General features: G+C 40.7%; 2 protein-coding genes across 4 annotated transcripts in view; both read right to left on the bottom strand.

The window, feature by feature from the left end:
* The window catches only part of LOC126855124 (inositol-pentakisphosphate 2-kinase), a 102,762-nt gene that overhangs the window by 33,157 nt on the left and 43,529 nt on the right, over window positions 1-26,076 (bottom strand). The window lies entirely within an intron of this gene.
* Window positions 8,566-16,481, bottom strand: LOC126855156 (protein BTG2-like). Its single transcript, XM_050602570.1, has one exon. It carries the CDS (start codon window positions 15,452-15,454, stop codon window positions 14,858-14,860), a length of 597 nt encoding a protein of 198 aa, XP_050458527.1. The 5' UTR covers window positions 15,455-16,481; the 3' UTR covers window positions 8,566-14,857.

Raw genomic sequence — 26,076 nt, 5'->3', positions numbered from 1 at the left:
TCCAGGTAAAGAAAATATTTTGAAGATTTTTCTTAGTGCAATTTTTTAAAATAAGTTTTTTTTATTATATCACTAAAAATTAAAATAAAGAATACGCATTGCATATTTAATATTTCGTTAAGACATTGAATGTAAACAAACATAGATATATATTTATAAAATATATTTTAAGCCATAATTCACAACATGATTCATTGGCGAATTATCTACTCTACTGCCTACAGTATAAAAGCAAAATTACCAAAAAAAAAAAAAAAAATTTTTTAATTTCCTGAGTTCCAATAAAATTCCATAAGAATTCCCTGATTTTTCCAGGTATAAAAAAATCCTCCGAAAATTCCCTGAGTTTTTCTATGTTTTTCCAGAGAGTAAACACCCTGTAAACATCTAAAAATTATCAAAAAAAAAAATTATTTTTTTAATTATCTGGATCCCAATAGAATTCCTTGAGAATTCTCCACGTACGAGGAAAACTCCCTGCGAATTCCACGTTTTTCATGGTTTTCCAGGAAATATACACCGTGTAAACACAGAATTCACAACTTGGCTTATCGGATTACCTATTGCTTACAGTATAAAAGCAAAATTATCAAAAGGGAGAATTTTCGTTTTGAATTCCTTGGGAAAAATTATTTTTTTAATTTTCTGGATCCCAATAGAATTCCATGAGAATTCCCTGAGAATTCCAGGTTATTTACGTTTTTTCTAGGAAGTAGAAATCGTGTTCAACCAATCATTTTAAATTCGTAAAAGGAAGAATATTATTCGCGTAGACGGTCATCTTGCACGCGCATGCATGCGTACGCGCTAAATTATAAAATTACGTCACGCCGCTCTTACTCATCGTAAAGTGACGCGCGTTCTCACATCCTGATGAATAAATGTTTCTCCTCAACGATGGTTCGATGGATTGCGAAATATTTCAGTTCGATAACACGAAAAAAAAAAAAGAAGTGGTACTTCGAGTAAGTCCATTAAAGTTCGAAACGATCGCTTTACCAAGACTGTCGCGGATATTATCAATGAAAAAAGTAGTACGTTAAAAATACATATCCTCTCCTCCACAAACAATACATATATTATAATACGATGTATTATTTTTGTGTACAACGCGTATTGAGTAACCTGTTGAATTTCGCAGAGCTCGCCACGAGTAGCTGTCACGGTGCCTCGAGTAGTAATGTAAAAGTACACTCGTAAAGTGTGATCGTACACTTGAAACTGTCAAACCTGGTAATGTCAAGTGGCATCGGGAGGACTCGAGCATTCGATACGAGAACAACACTACCGATATATCGCCGATATTGTCGATCGGGAGCACTTGGAGAACTCGTGAAATCGCCTATTCCGCGACTCGCATTTTTCCAACCATCATCGTGGAGCTATAGCCTGTTTACGGTTAGTTACACTCGCGAAATGATGAGTCATGCGAGAATTAACTCATTTATGCCGGTAATAAAAGAGAATCGCGCGCAAACTTTCGAAAGCGCTTCGTTAACGAGCGCGTGATGCAAATTAGAGACAAGAAAGAGAAACGTTAAAGTTGTCCGAAATCGTGACGTCAGAAGCGCAAGAGTGCCTACTCAAATATTATAAAAAAATTTACCCAATATTCCTCGATCTTCCATCTATTTTTGTTCAAAATTTCAAGTAAAAAAAAAAATATATATATATATATATATATATATATAATTATATATTTATGATACCTAATATTAAAGATTTTTTTAGTGCAATTTCCTAAAATAAATTTCTTTAGTGTACGTTTTCTAACGCTTTTTACTCATACAAAAAAAAAAATAGCCACTTCAGTTACAAGTGCTAAATTTATAAATATATTGAAAAAAGTTAAATAGCTTTCCAAGATAATAATTTTTGACTTGCATGACATTTTCTTTTATCGCTTAAAATTAAAATAAAGAAAACTGTACTGCATATTCAATATGATAAGACATTGAATATATAAACAGAGATAGAGAAATATATTTATAACATATTTAAAACACACAATTCACAACTTGGCTTATCGACGGATTGGCAAACCTGCTTGTAGTAAATTATAATAAAAAGTATTAATTAAAAAAATTAATATTAATTAAATAAGTAAAAATTATTAGAGAGAATTTTTTTTTTTTTTAATTTCCTGAATCCCAATAAAATTCCATGAGGATTCCCAAATTTCTTCAGGCTTAAAAAAATTCCCTGAGAATTCCATACTTTCCATGTTTTTTTCAGAAAATAAATAAAATAAAAATATCCTCTACAAATGTCGACACTTTAACTAGTCGAGCTTCCTTTTCGTAAATCATTTGACAATTGTGACACGCGCATTGATGAGATTATTGCGGATTACTTAACGACATTCCGAACGCGAAAAGAATTTGCGACGCAAGAAGCGAGTGTGATAATAATCCGAAAACGGCAAGGACGATTGGCAAATAGTACGACGTGCGACTGCGTTTAGAAAATTAATATAGGACGCTACAGTCGATTTATTTGTCGCTATTTGCATTTTTATTAAATATACGTCTTTCGGTTTTATTCGTCCCGAGCGATGGGAAAGACTTAAACGTCGTAACTTTCAAACTGGAGCAAGCCGCAATTTATATCCGATAGCGGCGTCATTTTCTCCATAGCAAGTAATAGGACGCATCTTCTTTCACCGTTAGCCTAACCGTCTTGTCGACCGCGCGTTTAACAGGTAATTGTCTGCTGTCGCGCCGTCAACTGCCTTAGAAAAGCGAGTAACGTGTCGCGCGGAGTGATAATCTCGTTATAAAGCCGGTTATCTTATTATACGCTACGCCGAAGCATAGAGAGGAGATAATACACATGTGCGATTCATATAAGACACGACGTCAAAATTTAAATTAAACAATGACGTGCCGTAAAGTGCTTATCAGTTATTAAAATTTCACTTGTTTTGCAAAATCGGATATACCATTTTTGACATATCTCTTTAAGTTTAAATGAAAATTGTGTAAATTAGAAACCTTCACATTGCTCCCTCATCATCTTCTCTTGCTCACAAAGCTTAAGCTCCTTGAAGCAAGAGGATTTCTCTACTTTCTGTTTCCTCAAAGAGAAAGGAGAATCGAAATTTACACATTTCTCAAAAAATTCAAAATTTTATAAAAAAATAAGTCCTCACCAAATTCAATAGCAACCATCTTTTAACGATACTCTATTTATATAAAATAAATTTAACCCGATATCTCAAAATTTGCAAAAGTTAGAGCGTGTCCAAATATTCCTCAAAAAATTCGAAATTTTATAAAAAATAAAAACATAAAAAATTGAAAAAAAAAAAGAAAAAAAGAAATTTACCACAAAAACATAGCTTCCTCTATGAGGAAGCAAAATTGCTATTTCATATCTTCACATATAGATACCGTCGTGTCCAAAGAAACGACCCACGCATTTTCCTCACGTCTCGGCTCTTAATGCCCGTGGGAAAATATACGACAACGTCTGGAAACACTCCATCGCGGATGCGCTTTTCAATGACACTATGCGCGTTTGTCTACCCACGTGGTCTATAGATATATAATATAGGCGACGTTGCCAGAACCGACGGCACGTCTTATCCATTTTCGCGTAAGGTTAACGACCGCCCGGGGGGATGGGGGGATGGGGGAGGGGCGGGAGGGAGGGAGGGCTCGCCAAACTCGGAACGGATCGACGGAGGTTTTGCGCGCGACGACGACGTCAACGACGACGACGGCGGGATGCACCGTGAACGTAATTGGAAGCGCCCGCGTTTAATGTTCCGCGGGCAGACGAAACTTTCCGAGGACCGTAAAGCCGCCCCGGGCCGATTAACCCGGTAAGTACGGTCGTAGGGTAATTAAAACTTCCCAATTTCGCGGAGCATAATAGCGACCGCGGGCACCGTAGCGAAGGACTTAAGCCGTAAAGGAAGGCTCGATATTTGAATTCTTTTAAAATGTACGATGGTTAATTTAAATGTAAAAGATAATAGTATATATTTGAATAAATTATGATATATTATTATTCTCGTAGAGAAAGCTTTATTTTCGTGACCAAATTTTTTCCAGTTTTCTATGCCAATGTGTTTAGAATCTTCCAAAACATCGAAAGATCATATTTTTTCGAAATTTTTTTTTTTTTTTTCTAACTTTCGCAACTTTCGAGATATCGGATTAAATTTTTTAAAATAAATAGAATATTATTAAAAAATGATTGATGTTGAATTTAGTGAGGATTGATGAAAGGATTCAATTTTTTTTTTTAATTTTAAACCTTTTGAGAAATATTTGTGCACGCACTAATTTTTGTAATTTTTTAAATATTGGGTTAAATTTTTTTTACACAAATAAAGTATCATTAAAAAATAGTTAGTATTGAATTTTATGAGGATTAATGAAAGACATAATTTTTTTTATAAAATTTAAAAATTTTTGAAATATTTGAACATACTCTTAACTTTCAAATTTTGAGATACTGGATTAAATTTTTTTTACATGAATATTATAAAAGATGCTTGATATTAAATTTAATGAGAATCGATGATGGTTTCCTCTATGAAAAAGTCAAAATTAAAAAAACCCTCTTGCTTTAAGAAACTTAAATTATGAGCGAAATAAAGTGATGATAAAGCAACATTTTTAATTTAACACAATTTTCATCTCGTTTTTAAATAATTTTATATTCCATTAATATATATTAGCGCTTAATGGAACATTTCTGTGGTCGATCTGTCAAAAGAAATCATCATTCTTCGCAATTTACTCCAATCTTTGACATTACTCATATCGTCATAAACAAAATTCAGATTTAAATTTTGCGAAAGAATAATTCAATTAATTAATTAAAGAATAATTTTGCTAATTATTTGTATTTCGAGGAGCTTATGAGTAGATACTCGCGTACATTCAAGATTACTAATGCCAAGACAATTTCGAGAGGAAACACCCGCTATAAATTAAAACTATACATAATTAAATTTTCCAATGTTGTGCGCGGCGCGTTAGAGCGATAAACAATCGCTGGAGAGATTCGTCTGGAGTGGCCCACCAGACTCGCGACAATTTGCCAAGCGCCGTTCTCCGACGTTGCGCAAGAACGGCGCTTGCAAGCCGAGTGTGCACTCAACGTGGGACAATACGCTGCATCCCAAGGCGGCGAGTGCAACGGGGAGAGAGAGAGAGAGAGAGAGAGAGAGAAAAACGACGACGGAGAGGCTCGTCGTTGTTCTCGATGATAAGAGGCGGAGCGTGTGACTGAGCGAGTGTAAGAGAAAGGAGGGGGGAGAGGGGGGGGAGACGATGTAGGGGGACAAGGAAAAAAGGACCCCGAGTTCCCTTCCCCGCGACGCAATCGATAAGCGCGATTAAGACTCGCCTTTGAGATAAACGAAACAGAAGAGCGAGAACGAGAGCCTTCGCGCTAACGAGAAGGGTTAAGGATGGAGGGGCGGGGGGGAGGGAGGCAGCCGTCGATTATATCGTCGCCTTTTGGTGGCATCGCGCGGCTCTCGTATCAAACTTGAGAGAAACGATATGCTTTCAGATATTAGTGGAAAAATAAGTGGCGATGATTGCTTATCGCTCGTACCGTCTGTCTGTACTGCCTGAGGGATCAGCTGGGAGATCAGCTGATGACGTGCGCACTCTAACCGCGTGTAAATGTCCACGCACGATCGCACGATCCTCTCGCCGATTATTCGTTGGAAAATACCTCGGTATACCGTCGTGAATCTCGGGCTCCTCGGGCCAGGATCAGTCGTGCCGATCGAAGCAACTGGCGGTCTCCTCGAGATATTACGCAACGTTGGCGTGCGATTGGCAGGCAACAAAGTGTGATGCCTCGGCAAGGAACGAGCTCGGCTAGAAGAAGTCGCGCGGAAGAGATTGACGGAGGAGGATGGATGTGCCCAGGGCGAGAGAAATAGACGGGGAGAGAGAGAGAGAGAGAGAGAGAGAAGGAGAGAAGGAGAACGGGAAAGGGGGTGGAGTCGAAGGGGGAAGGAAGGCTTCATGTGTTGAACAGAATCAGCAATTCTATCCTACAAGGGGACCACTAACCGGCGTGCGGGCCAAGCCATGACGCCGGGGCAACAACCGACGTTGACCTCCACGACACAAGCCATCATCGGTGCACCGCTGGTGGCGACGACGACGAAGACGAGGACGACGACGACGATTGTGACTACATTCCCTCTTCCTCGAGCGTAACAATAATTCGCCGTCATTTCGCACGCCTCGACTTTTTCCTCGTTTGTTCGCGCGGGACCCCTCTTCTATCTGTCCCACATCGTGTCAGGAAAGAGAGAGAGAGAGAGAGAAGCCTTAAGAATGTCCCATCAGGTTGTTGAACCAGACAGCGCTTAAACGGAGAGCGTAGCTACGACGACGATGCTGTAACGCGTGTCCTTTAGGCTGATTCAGTAATTCTTTTCCTATGTAGAGTACGGCGAGTTCCTATGTAGAGTAAAGAATGTATAATTTCAGCGAAATAGGTAGACAAAGAATCAGAACAACAAAATCGTCAGCTGTTATGCGATAATAGGCGAATAAATCGAATAAAAATCGAATGAAAATAATTGAGGCGAATAAATCGTCTAGCCTTCGGCGATTCGACTTAATCCTCGCGCCTTCATGAGAGAGTGCGCGTATCTGAAAAAAACCGCGTATCCAATTTATTCGTCGTCACTTGACTCCCTCCTTCTATCGCGCATTCGCGACAACAGATTTCAATATCCATGGCGGAATCGGTCTGCCGACTCGAGTAGATCGTCGACAATTAACCGTCCAGACGAGGCGAGCGCCAATTAAAACTAGTTCTCATTTCATCTCAGCTGAGCCTTTCGCAAAGTGTGTACGAGATGTTGACACAACAACACACCAGCTATGTAATTGAACGTCAATTTGCGAGAAAAATTTAGAAAAAAAGAAATAACGATACTAGCAAAGTCGATATCATTTTAAATGTATAAAATAAAAATTTAGTTTTATTAAATTTAATATAAAAAATTAGTATAAAAATTGAAATGTATAAAATATATTGTTTCATTTCTTCCTCTCTACAGTTTCTATAAGAAAAGCCCTATTTTTTTATTTTTTGTAGTCGAAATATCAGATTTCGATTATGCTATAATCATTATTCCATTCATAATTTTGACAATTATTCCTCTTATACCTCTCGAATAAATCGGATAATAAAGATTTCACGGATTTTTCAACGCGAAATATCCACGTGATGCAAATTAAACGAGACGATCATTTAATTCAATGAATAATTATAGATTAATAGTGGTACTAATTAATGAATGGACAATCATTAAAAAATACCAGAGTTGGGTGAATTAATTTTTTCTTTTTTTTTTTTTAACTAACTTAAGTTTGAAGTTAATGGTCCTAAAATTATCTAAGTAAAAAGCTACTTAAACAAAAATTAATTCAGTTAAAGTTAAGTTAAAAAATTGTGAACTTATTAAAATTAAAAGTTAATTCTCTGTCCAAAGAAATCGATACATGCGACAAATTTGTTATACGACAAATAAAATATTCGCATTAATTCTCACGTGACTTTAATACAGATGACTTATTTTAACTTGTACAAGAAAAAGGTAATAAATTAACGTCAGTGCATTTAAAAATAACCAGTTTAAAGTTAACACTAGTTTAGAATTAAATAAGTCAAATTAAAAGCTATTAACTTTTCAACTTTTTAACTTAACTTTTAGCTAGTTACTATCCACCTCTCTGAGAAATACTCTTCTTGATAAACGATTGAATTCGATATTAAATAAACTAACGTCTCATTTCGCATTATAATTATTTTTCCCTTCGTTTAAAATAAATAAATTCGTTAAATAAATGAGGAGTGAAATTTTGAGAACTCGTATCACTGATCAGTCTCGTTCTCGGAAATATCTATAACGTAAACAATGCCGACAAGTGTCGCGCAAATTTTGATTCTACACGCGTTTATCTCCAAGAATTATCTCCAAGAATACTTTCAAGAATACTTATATCGAGAATTCCGAGAATGCGATCACGGCTGAAAAATATCACTCGCTTAAATTCGCCCACGTGTGTTAAAAAAACGTGACATTTATTGCTTCGCAAGTGTTCTTGCAAAGGCGCGCAATTGTGCGAGGTAAATCGCTCTACCGGAATTGAGGATAAATCATCGATGTTATTAAGTCTCCGTTAAGTAAACGTCGTTCGCAACAAAAAAATCCGCAAACAATTTTTTTGGCAAAAACAAAAATACGAACGCGCCAATGTACGTTGAATAATTCGTGAAAGTTCGCAATTCATTTCTCTCTCTCTCTCTCTCTTTCTCAGCGAGTTACTTCGTTTTATTAAATATTTCCAAATATTCGCAATCGCTTATTATGGGACGTTAAAAATTGATTTGCTCCTGAAGCTCGTTGTTGCCTTTCATAATGTTTTCGACTGATTGTGCTGATGCAAAAAAAAAAGGATCACGAAGACTCTCACATTACGCAAATAGAGCAAAGAAGCGTTGCGCGCTTCGGTAAGGTGATCGGATCAGGAATGATATGGTGGGCGAAAAGTGACCGACACACGTGTCTTATATTCATGAAATTTCATAAGCACGAGGCCCTTTGTTTTTATTATCTCTGTACAAAAACAGTCGAAAAAATTATAGATTTTCTCTTTGTTAAAGATTTAATTTTCTTCTGGAGTTCACGGCGTATGTACAAGCGGGAAATAATAGCCATCATATTAACCTAAAAACTAAATATAATTATACATTGATATATATAATAGATATAATAATTATAATTCATTATAATTAATAATAAATCTACGAGTCTACAGATTCGAGTATGTGTGTAAATGTATCCGTGTGCTTCAAGTGTCACTTCTCGCGCCGCATCCGCGAAATCTCTGTATATGTCGAATCGGGTGTAAGTGTGTGAGTGTATTTTGTATGTATGTGTATGTATGTTGTGTGTGTGTGTGTGTGTGTGTGTAATACTCGTGGACATGCGTGTAGACTTGTTTAAAGCGAATTTTATACAGAATTCATCGAGTGGCGTTTCGCTCGCAGTCAACGCGCAGAAATGAGTGGGATCTTTCTTTATATATGCATGTATATCCGCGCTCTCCCTCCGGTTCTCTCCAAATAATGCACCGACAGGGCCGCCGAATTCGCATCTCGCTCAATCCTATTGCAAGCTGAAATCGCTAAATGACTTCGCTCATCAATTTCTATAAGTAATTTGTCATCACAATTATATTGAGGGGGCCGGGAGGCCTATCTTCATCGAATTGACCACCCCTGTCGGGCTTTGCACGCTCGCACACTCTCTCTCTCTCTCTCTCTCTCTCTCTCTCTCTCACGCACATACACACACTCTTCCTTTCTTTCTTACTTATTTCGATACCCCGCCATACCAGCAATATTACTTCACCGAAAATCCACCGTACTTCCATCTCTCTCCCTCTCTCTCTGTCTCTCTCTCTCTCTCTCATTCCCAGTGTCCGTAATGAACGTAAAACGATTTTTCCAAAGAAAGGGAAAGCACTCGACGAAGAGCCGGTCCTCGAGTTCCTTTCGCCATTGCGATTCTTTCTCGGTGCGATTTCGGCCAAGGAAGGAAGGAAGAAGAATCGCGCGTAAAAAAATACAACGAAGACATCGAGACGCGCACTAACGCGGTGATTCGATATCGGAGCGTGACGCCACAATGCCGTTGTTCTTCGAGATGGACTTCGGAAGCTCATCGACGATACCGATATACGATAATCGATCGGTATGAGTCACAGCGGTTTAATTATTCATCGATATAAATTTGTACAGCTGACGCAAAGCGAGGATAATTTCATAACAACGATAGGGACAACGAGAGATACCGTCGGCTGATTTTTTTTTCTTATCAATGACAATAGCTCGATGATGATTCAACCGATTCTCCTTTCATACTGCATCACTGGGTATAGTAAAAATGAGAGAGGAAAAAAAAAAAAAAATTGTTAAGCGCGATTGATGGTGGACGCCAAGTTTCGCGTGATAGAGAGAGCGAGCCGTCGTCTTTATCGCGACGATGTTTTTTTAACGCGAGACACGTCACGCTCCTTTCGTTCGTTCGAGTCGCGTTCACCGACGACACCATTACAATACGAGTTAATTAGAATCTCGCGATAATCGCGCACACATTTTCTCGGAAAAGAGCAAAAAAAAAAGCGATATAAGTAAAATAAGCAACATTAATTTACTCACATTCTTATTTTTTCTTTTTTAAAAAGAAAATATGTTACAAAATCGCCAAGTCGCGATTTGGGTCAGACTTTTTTTGTTTCAAAAACCACTCGATCGTAATATTTTATCGCGAGCTTCCGAGATTTCCCTTCCTCCCTCCCTCCCTCCCTCCTCCGTCCCACGCTTCTTTTTCTCCTCACATAACGCACCTACCTTTCGATCTGACGCACACACACACACACACACACACACAGGCGCGCGCTTTCTCTCTTCTTTCGTAAACTTTCTCCTCCCCTCTCTCGCGAACCGAATCATACTTCTTTTTTTACGATTTATCTTGATTTTGTCTCGTTTTATTTAAAAAAATACTGAATTAGTAACCAAGCTAAAATCACAGACTTGCTGGTGCCTTATTCCAGCGGGTTTGTACAAATTCCTCCTGAAGAGACATATATATACATATATACATATATATATCGTATATATATATATATATATATATATATATATATATGTATATATAATTACACGATATATATGTATATAATTATGTATATATAATATATGCGCATATATATTTAGTAATTACAATTTATATTCGCGCGAAATAAATGCTCGCATTCGCTCCTTTTCCCTCCCTCCCTCCCTCTCTCTCTCTCTCTCTCTCTCTCATCGTTTTTCGCTTCACCGCTTCACCCTCTTTCTCTCTCGCTCTCTCTCGACATTCGTGTTGATATTTATAGTTTCATATGCGTGTTTGTGTGAAGATAGATAAGTAAACAAAGGGAGAATTCTCGCAAACAAGCGCGCCCTTTTCGATCTTCGCGATCGCGATTTCGCGAAACGAAAATCGAGAACAAAGGGAAAGGAACGTGTTCTTGTCGGCAAAATAATCATCCAAGGACGACGCGGCGCGACATCTCTCTCTCTCTCTCTCTCTCTCTCTCTCATCTCGCACTACTTTCGACGGATTATATATGGGAGATCGTTGGTGATTCTAAATAAAATACGGAAAATGGAAACGATATCTAATCTCTCTCCTTCTAATCCACCTCTCGCCTAGTATATATGTATAGTAAAGAGCCCTCCATCGATTCTGACGTCACACGTAGCGGTTCGAAATAACGAAGGCTGTCTTTTTTTTTTAATTTGATTAATCTGATGAATACACGCGATGATAGGATGCACGTACGTATATAATCAATTACTTCGACCTATCACGTATGACGTCAATGTCGAAGCGCTGAGGGGCTTTATTATAGATGAGGCGAGAGTGTTTTTTTTTCCTTTTTTTTTTTTCCCTCTTTTCGGTTGTCCTTTCCGCTGTCGGCGAACGCGTTTGTGCGATTTTCAAAGGAGTCGTCGTTCGATATTCGAAGCGATATTCAAATTGCATCTTTTGCTTTTGCCGAATGAATTTCGATGCTGGTGAACAGAGATCACCGATGTCTTTTTTTTATCCGCGATGAAACTTACTTTCAGATACACGAAGTAAATACGAAGAGAGAGCAAAAAGAAAAGAAAAGATGTGTCAACTATTGTGTCAAAGTGCCACGTGAATTTTGCGCTCCGATTAAAGCGACGACTCGATTTCAAAAAACGCAAAACGCATCCGCGAACAAAGATTCTCTCTCTCTCTCTCTCGCACGTGTATACGTAATACATATACGTACCATTTACATACCGTTATGTATAGTAAGCGCCCGCACGCGCGCACGACTGCTCGTGTTTAGGTCGTTACATACGGAGATTGCTTATATTGTCTCTCTTTCTCTATTCTTAGTATAATCACAGACATGGTTTCTATAATTGCTACGTACACACAGAGCCTTCCCTCATTCGACGCCGAACACGACAAGTTCCCTTCCCCCCCCCTCCCCATCTCTTTCTGTCTCCCTCCATCATTCTCTTTTTCTCTTTTATCCGTTCGATCTTTCGCACAGACGTACACTCGTTCTTCTTTTTTTTTTCTTTTTCTTTTTCTTTTTTCATGCACCCTCAGAGACTCTCACGCGCTCGGGAAAATTTACGGAGAAAATTTACGTGAAACGAAATTTTGTATTATCAATTGTATTTTTCAATTTTATGTTATTTTTATTACGTAATAGAGTGTACAAAATGAAACTCGTGACGTCGACACAATAAATGGATCTCGTTTCTCGTCGCTGTCGCGAATATCAGTTCGTCGAGTAATGGTAATTGAAGAAAATCTCGACGTCCGCGAGCACGAAGCAGACACGTGACTAATCGAGCGAGCTCGATTATTATTATTATTATTATTATTATTATTATTATTATTATTATTATTATTATTATTGTCGAAGCGAGCAAACGTATTGGATGAGCGCCCACGCACCGGGTTCAGTTATTCTCTCTCTCTCTCTCTCTCTCTCTCTCTCTCTCTCTCTCTCTCTCTTTTTTCTGAATCATTCCCAATCATTTCTGAAACATTCACAATCATACGTCATACATCAAGCAATTTTACTTACCGAGACCGACTCTCCATAATAAAATATAACGCTCGTGTGCCTTCCCGTGGATAAAATCACAGTAATTTTATACGTCGTGTTTTGCTTTCTTCCACATGTCTCTCCCTCTCCCTCCCTCTCTCTCTCTCTCTCTCTCTCTCTCTCTCTCTCTTTTTCACGCGAAAGATAATATACAATTCGTTCAATTGTGTACACGCCCGAGGACGATTTCGCTTCGTCCCTTTCGTCCTCGCGCGTGTACATGGTGTTCTATATAACGCTTATATATATATGTATATATATACATATATGTATGTACATATAAATTCGCGCGCTATCGTCGAAATTTGTACGTGTATGTGTGTGAGTGTGTATGCACATGTGAAAAGTTTGACTTGAGACTTCTAACATTGAAACTCGCTGCTCAACCTAACCTAACCTAACCAATAGTCGAAATACGCAAGATTTTTATCTGCCGAGAGAGAGAGCCAATCTCTCGTGAAAATATAATTTACAAATGTAAAACGAATTTGCATCCTTCTGTTATCGCTTCATTACATTCTCCGAATTTTATGTACTTGACTTTCCCGCGAAATTAAAATTAAATATCGATAAATACCGCCGATAAATGACCCGCACGAAAGAAATGTCGTGCGTCATAAATTTAATGTTTGCTCGATTAGAAATCATCGACATGCGTGTCTTTATTTCTGCATGAATGTGTTTGTGTGACTCGGTGGTAATCCCCATTGACAGTGCGAGATTCGAGGAAATCCTCGAAAACAAAAAATCGATCGACTCTCAATCCCGTGGTTCTCAATTTTAAGATCGTACAAATCGACGCGAGATGGAAATGGGAGCCGGCATTGTTGCATGGATTAAATTGTAAATAGCTTTCGACGCAAACAACAAAACACTCGTTCTCTCCCGTGCATCTCTCCGGTAATGATTCGAATATGAATTATTAGCATCATTTGGGTCATGCCGCGAAAAAAGAAAATATAGATATCTCGTTGCTTCTCGTCCAAAGTTATTTACGATTCAATGAAAAATATACAAAGCGATCGATCGCTTCCCTCTCGCGTGCGTCCGCGTCATAAAATATCCGTCGCTCCGGTGTGTACGAACCTTAATCCGAAATACGACGTGACAAAGTACGTGGAAGAAAGACGCATTCGGGAAGGATGCGAGAGACAGAGAGATGTTATGTGGATACATATGTTCGGTGTGCGCGTGCATGTGTGTGTGTGTGTGTGTGTGTGTGTGTGTGTGTGTGTGTGTGTGTGTGTGTGTGTGTGTGTGTGTATAAATGTTTGAATAGGGTTCCTTTACTCCCTCGAGAACGGAGGGGCGGTGAGGCTGGCTGGTCTTCGTTGTTCCTCCCTCGCGTGGTTGCTGTTGTCACGAGAGACACTCCGGAGGTTACGCGAATGAAGGAGATGCTGAGATCAATTAGACGGCTGCTAGAGAGAGCTTCGAGCTCGCTCCGTTCTTCCTCGCTGCGACGGCCGCGCGTTCTTTTCCTTATGGAAGAAAAAGAAGATGATCGCTCTGATGGAGCGATTGATGATGATCCAAAAGGAACAGGCGTCAGATTGAGAAGTACCGATCTGATCCTCTCTCTCTCTCTCTCTTCGATTCTGATTTAATTCTGACTTCCTCTTCTCGCGACGATAGATCGGATTAGTCGCCGAGAGAGAATACATTCCTCTTGTTGGAGAAGACGCCTTCTTGTTTGCGCGCAGAGGAGGATCGGGTTATGCGCGAGACTGGACTAGAGTCGTTCGAGTCGACCGACGCGCGTGGACGAGCTCGCGTTCCCGAAGGATGGACTCTCCCCGTTAACAGGAACTCGCACGGACGTGGCTAGAGGACGATGGTTGTAACTAGGAAACGGGAGAGATAAAGAGTCGACGGGATGATGGGACCCTCGGCTCGAGGCTCTCTCGGTGCAGACGGAAAAAGGGAAAGAGAAGTATAGAGGAAAAATGTATGAAGAGAACGATCGCAACAAGGAGGACGCGCGCACGCAGTTGGGGGAGTCCATGAAAGATCGAGTGCGCGCGGACCCGCACGGTCCGTCGCGACGCGACACACACGGGATATCACATATCACGAGATGTACGTGCGCTTAATTACATTATTTCGAGAGCGTGGACGCGAATGACGGCGAGCGCGAGCCCGGCGATTCAACTGGAGACATACGCGGCGATCTGCTCGCTGAACTGCGGATGCTCCAATAATAAGGAGTCCTTGCAGCTCTCGAATTGCTGCTGCTGTTGCTGCGGCGACGCTTGCTGCGGCGGCAGTTGATGTTGCTGCGACTGATGGTGATGCTGGTGCTGCTGTTGCTGATGCTGCTGATGGTGATGGTGATGGTGGTGATGGTGGTGTTGCTGGGACGAGATCTCGTCCGGATTCTCGGGCTCGGTCCGCTCGTACAGCACGCAGATGGAACCATTCTCGCCGATTCTATACGACACCTCCGACGGGTCGATCCACATGGTGAGCTCGCTTGGGAACAGGCTGTGCAGAACGGTCGGCAGCAGGCCGACGTTGGCGCCGGCTTGAGCGATCACCGGATCCATTTTACCGTTGATGCGTATGCAACGGTAGCCGGAGCCGCGATTTGGCCGATCCGGGAACCAGTGGTCCCGATAACGATGGCGCAACACCTCCGTCAGCGATGACTTGAACATCTCCAATTGACGTTCCGACAGCTGACCCGCCTGCAGGCGCAGCAGGTGCACCAGAAAATCCGCCGCCGACACAATTTCCAGTCTCATGGTCGGTTACCCAGGGCGAGAACGCAGTATCGACGATATGATGAAAATCGGCAAATGGAAATGGCGTGGCGCGCGAATAGATCGGAATCACGCCGATGATGACGCACTACTCCGCGTTGCTCCGGAATAAAACACACTCCGTGTCTCGCCACCCTTCGATTCTTCTCCCTCCCTCCTCTCTCTCTCTCTCTCTCTTTCTCTTTCTCTCTCTCTCTCTCTCTCTCTCTCTCTCTCTCTCCGCTCCTCTCGCGATCTAATCTCCGGTCGATTTTGGATTCGCACACTTTGCGAGGGCGATGATGCGGGAGGAGATACGCGCGTGTCACGGGTCACGGCGCGGCGATGAATAGCCTCGACGGCGCTGATGCCGAAAGAATCGCACGGTACGGGTTACGACAAAATGGCGTCGTCGCCACGTTGCTGCGTAGCACTCTACAGCCCTCGTCGTGCGACGTCGACCCTCCAGCGCGGATGAGCTTAACCGCCGGAGCGTCCCACGAGGTATCCCGTCGACGGCGATATTATGGCGATGCGACGACGACGATCCCGGCGCACAGTTAGTCTTGGTGTTAGGCGAGGATCGATTTTTACGGATGAGCGTATGCGCGTCGTCACCTCCGTCGCGTCGTCCTCTCTTCGCGAATTCGCGCTCGTCGAATTCCTTTCTCCTCGCTTCGGACGATCAAACGCGCGTCGCTCCACACGACTCCGTTCCGTCGGATCTATCCTAACTGAGATTTCGACTGATGAATCGAGGATTCCTGGCTCGATCGCCTGGAATACGCTTTGGATATATCTCTTCGATTGGATACCCTCTTCGCGAATACCTTCCACTCTCCCTCTTCCCGTACTCTGGTCGACGAAACTTTCTCACGACGCCTTGAACCGATCAGCTCCTTCTTTCTCTATCTCCCTCTCTCTCTCTCTCTCTTTTTCTATCCGACTCGCGGAACTCCCGCACACATCGACTGTCGACGACTTTCTAATGGTAGCGCTCGCTACGACGGATGATGTAGCCTCGTCCCTTTGTTCGAGCGACGTCGAATAGGGGATTTGTATCCCGACGACGACCAATCGTGCCTCGACGGCACCCACCTCGACGCCGGTGACGCTTCACCACGTGACCGGGGCGCTGCGCGCGGTCACTGCGCAACCCGCACCAGCTGCCTGTCCCGAATACAGGCCGTCTGCGTGCGCCAGTGATTCTCAACCAATCCAACTGTAAATACACCGCGGGCGATATCGCGGGTATATATTTATTTACCACGCAAACCGAGATCTCTCCGACGTTGTGAGAATCGAATTCACGTTATCTCCTGCTCACATTTGTACATGTAATTCAACTGTGTTGTACATGTAGTGCCAAACGATTTATATCGAACGTTGCTGATGCCTTCGCTTGCACAAGCATAGAAGTTTGTAGTCATATAACCGATCCTTTTTGTCCTCTTTTTTTAGATATGTCACTGATTATAGGAATCATTGTTTAATTAAAGAGAGACGCCTATAGAGAACGAGGATTGGAAACATCGCGCGTCCTTGTAACTTGAAACATTTTGTATACCATGAACGTATGCCGTAAACGCTTCGAATCAAAACAGCAGCGAATCGATTAGCTTCAAGTACAAAGTTTATGAATGTTTTATTACCCTCGCAGCTAAAAAGGTCTCTTTTTCAATAATAAAAATTTCGAAAACTTTTAACGATTGGCTAACAACAAGTTAGACAAAAAGTATAACCGTGATCACTCGATGTCACGCAATAAAATCACCTCTCGTGGTCCCGAAATTCCATGTAAATTCCAGCTCCTAGTTCAAAGTAGAAAAAAGCAGCTCTTTGTTTGCCTCTATTTTACGAATCGTAGAATGTCGAAGTAGAGTTGCACGTTCTACCGCGCGCTCCTAATTGCTTGCGTCAACACGAGGGCCGTGAGCACCACTGACCCCACAGGTTTTTAAGCACCAATGAGGGGAACGTGAGCGCGAGCGGAGAAGCAACGCCGATCGCTAGAGAAAGCGCGTAGGTTACAATGCCATACAACTATATACGAGTAGCTCGGCTAGCTAAAAACCACTCCGTCCGACCCGCGATTTAGCCAAAAACTCGAACAACAGCGGAGCGGAGAGAGGAGGGGAGGGGGGGAAAAGTCCGACCCTGTTCCAGCCGAACCCTTATCCCTTTGACGTGCAAGTTTTGTACCCCTTTTCAATCGACAAAGGGGAGAGGTGGAAAAAAAAAAAAGAGAAAGAGAGGAGGAGAAAGAGGGAGACGACACGCAAATTATTCGTTCGCTTATTTCAATCCCTTCGTCACAATGTGACTAATGCAAGGATTTCGGAAAAGCCCGCTGAAAGAGCGTTCTTCGCGGATGCGTTGGATAAAGAGTCGCGCGCGCGCGCGCGCGCGTGCGTCTCCGTCGTCGAACCGCGGAAAAGCGTCCGCGTCGCGCGCGATGAGGGAGCGGGGCGGGGGAGGGGAGGGGGACGGAGGGCAAGGGGGCGAGGCGGAATTCGACGCATCCTCCCTCGCATCGCGAAGGCATGAAAGCTGATTCGATTCCGCCGAACCGCGTCGCTATGTGGAGCATTTCATTCGTAATTCCGGGAGTTTGCCACTGCCAAGTTGGCAACCGAGTCGCCGATCGATAAGCACGGATTACCGCCGGTGCGCGGCCGGCTTCGTTTTCCCCTCCCCCCCGTTTTATCGCCGCCCTCCACCAGCGTCGACGCTTCAATTTTCCCTGCGCTCGCCGGGAAAATTCACGACGCCGGCGCGCGTTTTTTTCGCGATAAAAATCGCGCGTTCGCCGTTCGCCGATAAGACCCTCGGTGGCTCCTTCCATCGAGGAAATTCGAGATAAATTTTATTTTAAGCGCCTTAATTGCGTAAACCAACTATCGAGAGACGAGGCCGCACGAACAAAGGAAAGGCGCGCCGACGGACGCAAATAATATCAATCGTCCGATGACGAGGACGGCTATGTATCTTTCGCCTTGTCGCGAAAATTTTACAAATCGACGTCGTGTACGTTTTATCACTCCGATACCACGACCACTTCCGTTCGCGCGACTTGTTATTCCGCGATGTATAAGAAAAAAAAAAAGGCTGAATTCGCGATATCTTGTGTTCATATCGTCCAAGTATACGCTACAGTTTGCGATGTTGAAAGAGCGAAATTGTTTTAGCGATATTACCAGAGTATTATCAGAGTTTGGTAACTTGATTTTTTTTTTTTTAATTGAGGTAGGTTTAAAATCAATGGCCCAAAAATTAACTTAAAGTTTACTTTATAATTTACTTAGGCAAAAATTAATTCAATTAAAGTTATGTATAAAAATTATTATGTTATTAAAGTTAAAAATTAATTCTCTATCCAATTGCGAGTCGACAAATTCGACAAACTTGTTGACAAATGAAATATTTGCATTACCACTAATCATTTTATAACATTAATATAGACTTTAATACAGACAAATTATTTTAATTTGTATAAACAAAAAAGTTAATAAGTTAATGCATGTAAAAATAACTAATTTAATTAATTTAAATTAAAAGTTAATACGCTTAAAATTAACTAAGTTAAGTTAAAGGTTATTTACCTTTCAACTTAAAAAAAAAAAAAAAGTTGAAAAAATTAATAACTTTCAACTTAATTTAGTTAATTTTAAGCGTATTAACTTTTAACTTAAATTAATAAATTAGTTACTTTTATTATTTATAATCATCAATCCTGGATATTATAAAGATCGATGTGCGCGGATCAAAATATCCAAAGTGTAACGAGGCGCATGAGAATAATGTTTCTTTGAAATTTTCCAATCTTGTAACACCCTTCGGACAAAGACCTATATTTCCCATGCAATAATATACGAAATGCATCTCGTCCGAGTGCGAGAACGAAATACGCCGAACGCGCGGCGATCGCTCGGGAAGAGAAGGGAAGGGAAGGGAAGGGAAGGGAAGGGAAGGGTGCCGGGCACCGAAGGGTGACGTATATTCAAATTACGGGGTGACCCTTCTCGAGAACTTGACGAAGGGGAGGGACTCGGAATTACGGACGATGTATGGTGTATGTAGTAAGCCGACGGGTCTCTCGCTCGCCGGGAAAGGTTCTCCAAAATCAATAGGGCCTGGGGTTGTTGTTCGGGGCCTGGCCCTCTCCTCTGGCGCGCGTTCCGTTCATCCTGCCTTTCCCGCGTGCCGGGCTTCCGTTTGAAAGTCCGTGATCCCCCGACGGAACTGCTATTCACCACGCAAAGCTACCATTTTCTCTTCGCGCCGTCCCCCCCCCCTCCGCGAGAGACTCGATTCGACCCCTGCCCCCAACCCCCTCCCGCCGCTGGTGGCTTCAGGTATCGAGGACCGCTCGGCAAAATCATCCCGCGAGAAGTCCCGTGAGAAACCTCTCGAGAAATCGGACGCGACATTAATCGCGCGTGACTCCGCCATTAGTGGGCAAAAAGTTTGTAGGGAAAGGAACAAGGGTGTCTATTCAAATTCTATAAAAAAAAAAAAATTCCGGAAAAATTTCCTGATCTCTTCCAAGGTATATTTTTGCTCAAGAGCACCAGGTGAAGAAAATGTTTAAAAAAAAGCTTTTTTTGGTGCAACTTCCTAAATTGAGTTTCTCTATTATACGCGTTTTCTAATGACTAAAAGTACAATAAATAAAGATTGTGCACTCCGTATTGGATACATATAAACAGAGAGAGATATAGATATATTTATAATATATTTTAAATACATAATTCTCTCAATTGACAGCTGACTGCTTGTGATATGAGAATAAAATTATTAAAGAATTTAAAAAAAAAAAAATTAATAAATCAGTTTCTACGTTTTTCCAGGAAGTAGACACCCTTAAGAAGGTTGGATGTAAAAAAAAAAAAATGGAGCACAATCGCAATTTGAAAACAAAAAAATTAATAAAACAGTTTTTATGGTTTTCTGGGACATAAACACCCTTAAGAAGGTATGATGTAAAAAAACGGAGCAACTTAAAAAAAAAATTAATAAAACAGTTTTTATGGTTTTTCAGGAAGTGGACACCCTTAAGAAGGTTTGATATAAAAAAAACGGAGCACAATCGCAATTCTAGGACATTCTAGGGAATCAAGATATCAAGATACTGTAAAGAAAAAAGAATATGCAAATGTATCTTCGAGCGAGTCGAATCGCGATCTCACGAGCTTGTTGTTATCTCGAACCCTTCGCGTGTTAATTCGAACGTCACCGATTCAGGCCACTGAGGCCGCTGAGACTTGTGAGAGCGATGACATAAGAGACGATCAAACAGGTTGGAAGGCAAATTTTCTCGCCGCGAGCAGACTCGATCTCGAGGCAAATGGATCTTATTTCTTGACGTCTGAATTTCCACCACGCGCTTTTTCAACGGAGAGTTGCTCTCGTAAAGACACCCGCCGTCCACCCACTTAACGAAGATATCGTGCGCGATATAATGGACCGGCGTCTAATTTGGAACTCTCTTCCCGGAATCGCTCCCTTCGCGGAACGTGGAATTCGTAGACGCCGGAGCTTTGAGGGTCCTGGGAATATGTCGGCAACGAGACGAGTCGTGACACGTGGTCGAGCACATGTGTAGGAAATGTCAAAGTGGAAAAAAAAAAAAAAAGGAAAGAAAAATATCCTTTCAGCATAACTTTTATGACAAAATGTCCGTGGACTTTGATGCAGAGAGAAAGTAACGGATCATTTTTCAATGGAGAATAAATCGCAAATTATTTCATGCACATTATCGTTCGTCACGATTACTAGAATGTTGCCTGGCTGTTACAAGACAGCGCTGTCTCGGCGAGTTTCACGCCGTATCCTAGAAACTCTATCTGAGGCCGTGCATCAGGACCGCTCCTCCGAGTTGCACGAGAAGCGAAGGCGGAGCAGCGAGCAGAGGCCAAAGATCGACGAGCCTGGAGGAAACGAGGATCCCGATTTCTCGGTCGCGCTCGAGTAGCGTTCGAAGCGTGGAAAAGCTGCGAGATCAGACAAGCGGCGCCCACGTGTTTTAAGAACGATCTATGAATTTTTTTCCAAAGCTGCGGGCGCCGTGGGAAAAATACAAAAAAGTAATATGTCCTCAAAATTGATGCCATAAAATTATTGTATCAAAAGATTCGAATATGATTCTAATTTTTTTTATCAAAAGATTCGGTAACGATTCTAATTTTTTTTTTTTTTTTCCTATTTAACATAATCTACAGGAATACCAAATTCCATAAACGAATAAATTTAAGCATACAAATAAGAATAAGAAACGCAGGTTACAAGTGAAAAAAAGATTGACATGTGCGACATCAATTTAGATACGCCAAGAGCGACTCTTAAAAAATTCCGTTCTCTCGCATGCGTCCTCCTGCGAAAATCGATATCGCGAAATGCTATTTGAAATGATCTGAAAAGGAAGTGTCGCGGCGAATGCGAATGTAGAAACGTCGACTATCGGTAATTTGCTAGCATCAGGGCCATCTAACTGTTTTGTTAGAGCCATCCTACTTTTCTTTCGACGGCGTGATCGCGAGGTGCTCAACCTCTGCAACCTCGCACCGATCTCGCGAAGAAGGGGTCGATAGATGAAATCCCCTCTCTTCCATCTGTTTTTCTTTTTCTTTTTTTTTTTACTCTTGCACGACGATTGCTCAATTTTAATCAAACGTGCTACGGGGGTCAGATAAAAAAAAAAAATTATTTTCCATTCTCACGTAGAGATACGAGATACATGTGTATAATATTACGAAATATCGCCTCGTAAACAATCTTCAGCAATTCGTGCGTCGCTTTACATTCGTCCGAATCTCGATAAAGCTCCTTCTTTCTTTTTCTCTTTAATTCGTTATTTCACAACTCGCGCCCGTCTACGCGATCATTCGCGAGCTAGAAAAATACATATCAGGGGCCAAAGAGCGTCGGGGCCGATGAAGAGAAAACGAGATCTCGAACTCTCGACCGGTCTCGAGCGGTCGAAAATGGAGCCCCCGCCGCCGCCGCCCCCTCCGCCCTCCGATCGAAGGAGCTGGAGCAGCATCACGGTCGGCTAACTGTTCGCTCGAGTAGCCCCCCTCCCAACCTCCCTCTCTCTCTCTCTTTCTCTTTCTCTCCTCCTTTCCATCCCACTCCTCTCTCCTCCGCTATCATTGCCCGAAGGAAACTCGTCGTTCTACTTTTTTTTTTTCGCTCTCCTCCCTCCCCTACTCCGATCGCACAAACGGTGCTCAGTCACGTATCCACGGCGTAAAGTCTGGACTCCGTTATCACAAATAATTTCCGATAATAATAAATCGAACGGTTATTGGATCGTAAATCGAACTCGCCTCCCTCCCGCGCCTCTCTCAAATAACGGACGCGGTTCTTTTGTCTTTTTTTTTTTTATTTTATTTTGACATCTTTTTTTCGCGAATAGCGGCCTTCGATCCAGAAAACAGCGCCCTGGAAAAACGATACTTGCTCGCTTGAGTCATAAATCATTCTCGATCATGGCCGCGACGCTCAATTCGACCTCTCGAAGTTAGCGTTTTATTGTGGAATTAAAAAAAAAAAAATGCGTTATACCGCGTCGTAGGACAATTTAAGCGAAGATAAAATTTATCCACCATTTATCTCCTTTTATAAACATTTGACAAGAGCGGACATTGACAATGATTGTATTCATAATACGAGTATATAAATGTCAATGTCGTATGTCGGTTCGTTTTAACAAAATACAATTTCCAAAATCTAAAAAACTCGCGACCTAATGTCATTTAAAATATTTTATTACGAAAACGATTATTATTAATAACTTATTTATAACTATATATACAAATGTTTTCAATTTTTAAATAATTAAATTATTATATAATTTAATAATAACATTTTTATAGAACACGCAAGCATAATCAAGAGAAAGAATGAAGGATGTATGTGTCATATGTCAAAATATTGATAAAAATAAAATTTCGTAGACTGTTTTATTATTTTTTTTTTTAAATATCTGAGCAAAACTTGAGCAATTCTCTTAACGGTTTGGAAATTATTTAAATGATTCTCTTATGAAAAATCGCATATTAAATCTTATTGACGCGTATTATACGCTTATTGACAAATTTGACAAGGAAAAAAAACATAGCTAACAAAATAAAAATTTTTACCTTTATTAAAAAAATTCTAATAAATATTTGTGCAAGATTTGATTTAGTTCCACTTACTCGTTTAAAAGTTATTTACTACAAATTGTAGAAAAATATTATCCCTTTTTTTCTCTTTTTAAGTAAATTACTCGTTTCTTTTTGTATTTTTATAATACTTTAATTTTTTTTATAATCCAGATTTATTAATTTGATTTTTCAAATATAAACGTGAAAAATGTTTTTTTTTCAATTTTGATATATAGCTTTTTGCTAATGCACAGCCAAACATCCTTAAAACAATAAAATCATAAAATTGTAATTATGTTGTAATTTCGAAAAAAACATGACTCAATCAGCGAGTATATCCGTTCTGGGCGATGTAAAGTTTTCTCTTTAGATGTCCTGATATCATATATACACGATAAAATTAATTGCCTGTTCCTATCAAACGGCGATCGAGTGTAGGATATAAATAAGGCATCGATAAAATCGGACAAAATCGGCTATATCGAGAGGACTAATCGAGTGTCCCGTGGAATCGCACGCTTCGATACGTGACTTTCTCTCTTCGCTCGCGTACATTCGAATCGAAATAACAGAGAACAGATCGTACACTCTTCGAAAGTCGCTCGTTGTGTTTCATACGACAGTGTCCGAGGATACGACGATGCGCGCCGATCCTTCTACTGACCTGAAAAGTGACACTTCATCGAGAATTTCGCAAGCGATATTTAGCTGATTCGTTTCCGAGATTATCGTGAAATATCTCTTTTTTAAATCACATCTGTGTCACAAAAAAAATGGATTCTACTCTCTAGTTGCCCTGCATTTTCTAAAGGTTTCAAGAAATCTTAAGAGATGCCATTTTTCTCCTCGAATCATCTCCATACTTTCATAATATTAATATTTTTTTGTTTGACAATAACAGCAAAAAACTGTCAAAATTAAAAAAAAAATATATATATATATATATATTTCTTTTATATATACATTTCATTTATTTTTATTTATTTATTTATATTGTTACATTTATATTGTTTGGAAAATCAAATAAATAAATAAATGGATTACAAAAAGAATTAACGTATCACAAAATAATATAATTTTTAATGTCTTAATAAGAGAAAATAATCGTAATTAATATTTTCCCTAATTTATGACAAAAATTTTGATCGAGAATATCTCCCGAAATCAACTGCAAGAAACAAAGAAAACGAGTAATTTGCTGAAAGAGAGAGAGAGAAATATTTTTCTACAATTTTTAAATAACTTTTAAACAAGTAAGTAGATCTAAATCAAGTTTTGCACAAATACTTATTAGAATTTCTTTAATAAATATTAATGTGAAAATTTTTATTAAATTTTATTTAATTAAATTAAAATTTCGTTGGCAATGCTTTTTCCTTGTCAAATTTGTCAATAAGTACTACACAATTTTCCATAAGAATCAACACCAACTTTAAACTTATTTATAAATAATTTTCAAATCGTTAAGAAAATTGTGCTGAGGTTTTGCAACAGATGTTCGAAAAAAATAGTAGAACAATCTATTTTCGTGCTGTCAATGTTTTGACATATGACACGTGCATCCTGAATTGCATCTCCGAGAAGCTCCGGGAAGAAAAAAAAATGCAACGGCGTAGGAAATGCTCGCCCTGCGTCAAATATCTATCTCACGCGGAAGAAAAATTAATTTCCGCCTGAAGAAATTTTCCAAAGAGCACGGCCAATTAAAAGAGGCGAGAGAGCATGGGAGGACGCGTCAGTTTCTCGAGCCGAGGAAGCAGCGGATAAAAAAAAAAGCAATCGTCGCGCCGCGAGAGAACGAGTGCTCCGTTATCAGGATGGTTATAACGGTGATGATAATCCGTTTCTCAGTCGTTTATTAAAAACGTGTTGCGATGCGCACATGGGGACGAGTGCAGATCGAGATATTCAACAAACACGCCGCGCGAAAGCCTACTTTCCAATTTATCGTTCCTTGTGTAAATAAATCGTACATTTTCGTGTATTTTCCTTCTCTGGAGGGAATAAATTTTTATTTCGAAAAATTCGACATGTAAATCCCTTCCTCCTCTCTCCATAACTGTACAACACTTAAGAATCGTGAGTAATAAATTACAAGTGCACGCACACGAGGCGCACACAAAGTACCCTTTATCCGAGCGGTACATAATAAGGTAAAAGCAGCGCGATACGCCGTCGCTATTTGAAGTAATAAGCGGGTAGCGGGGGTCAGCGCGAAGATCATCGTCAACTCGTATACGAAAACTCTTGAGGCTACCAGGAGGAGGGACAAATCATAGCTGTCATCGGGACGCCGCGCCGCATCGGCGTGCGTTGCCGTTATATTGCTTTAGCCTTGGCTCGTATTCGTTCGAGGCGAACTTTGCGAAGGCGACGATACGAGGATTTAATATTCGTTTTTAACGCGTGCGAGAGACCAGCGTGCGTCAGCCGCGAAAAAGATCCATTCTTCCTCTTCGTCGTCAACATTGGAGG

The sequence above is a fragment of the Cataglyphis hispanica genome, chromosome 15, assembly GCF_021464435.1.
Source record: "Cataglyphis hispanica isolate Lineage 1 chromosome 15, ULB_Chis1_1.0, whole genome shotgun sequence".
In the NCBI taxonomy this organism is placed as follows: domain Eukaryota; kingdom Metazoa; phylum Arthropoda; class Insecta; order Hymenoptera; family Formicidae; genus Cataglyphis; species Cataglyphis hispanica.
This window is presented reverse-complemented; position numbering and strand designations above follow the sequence as displayed.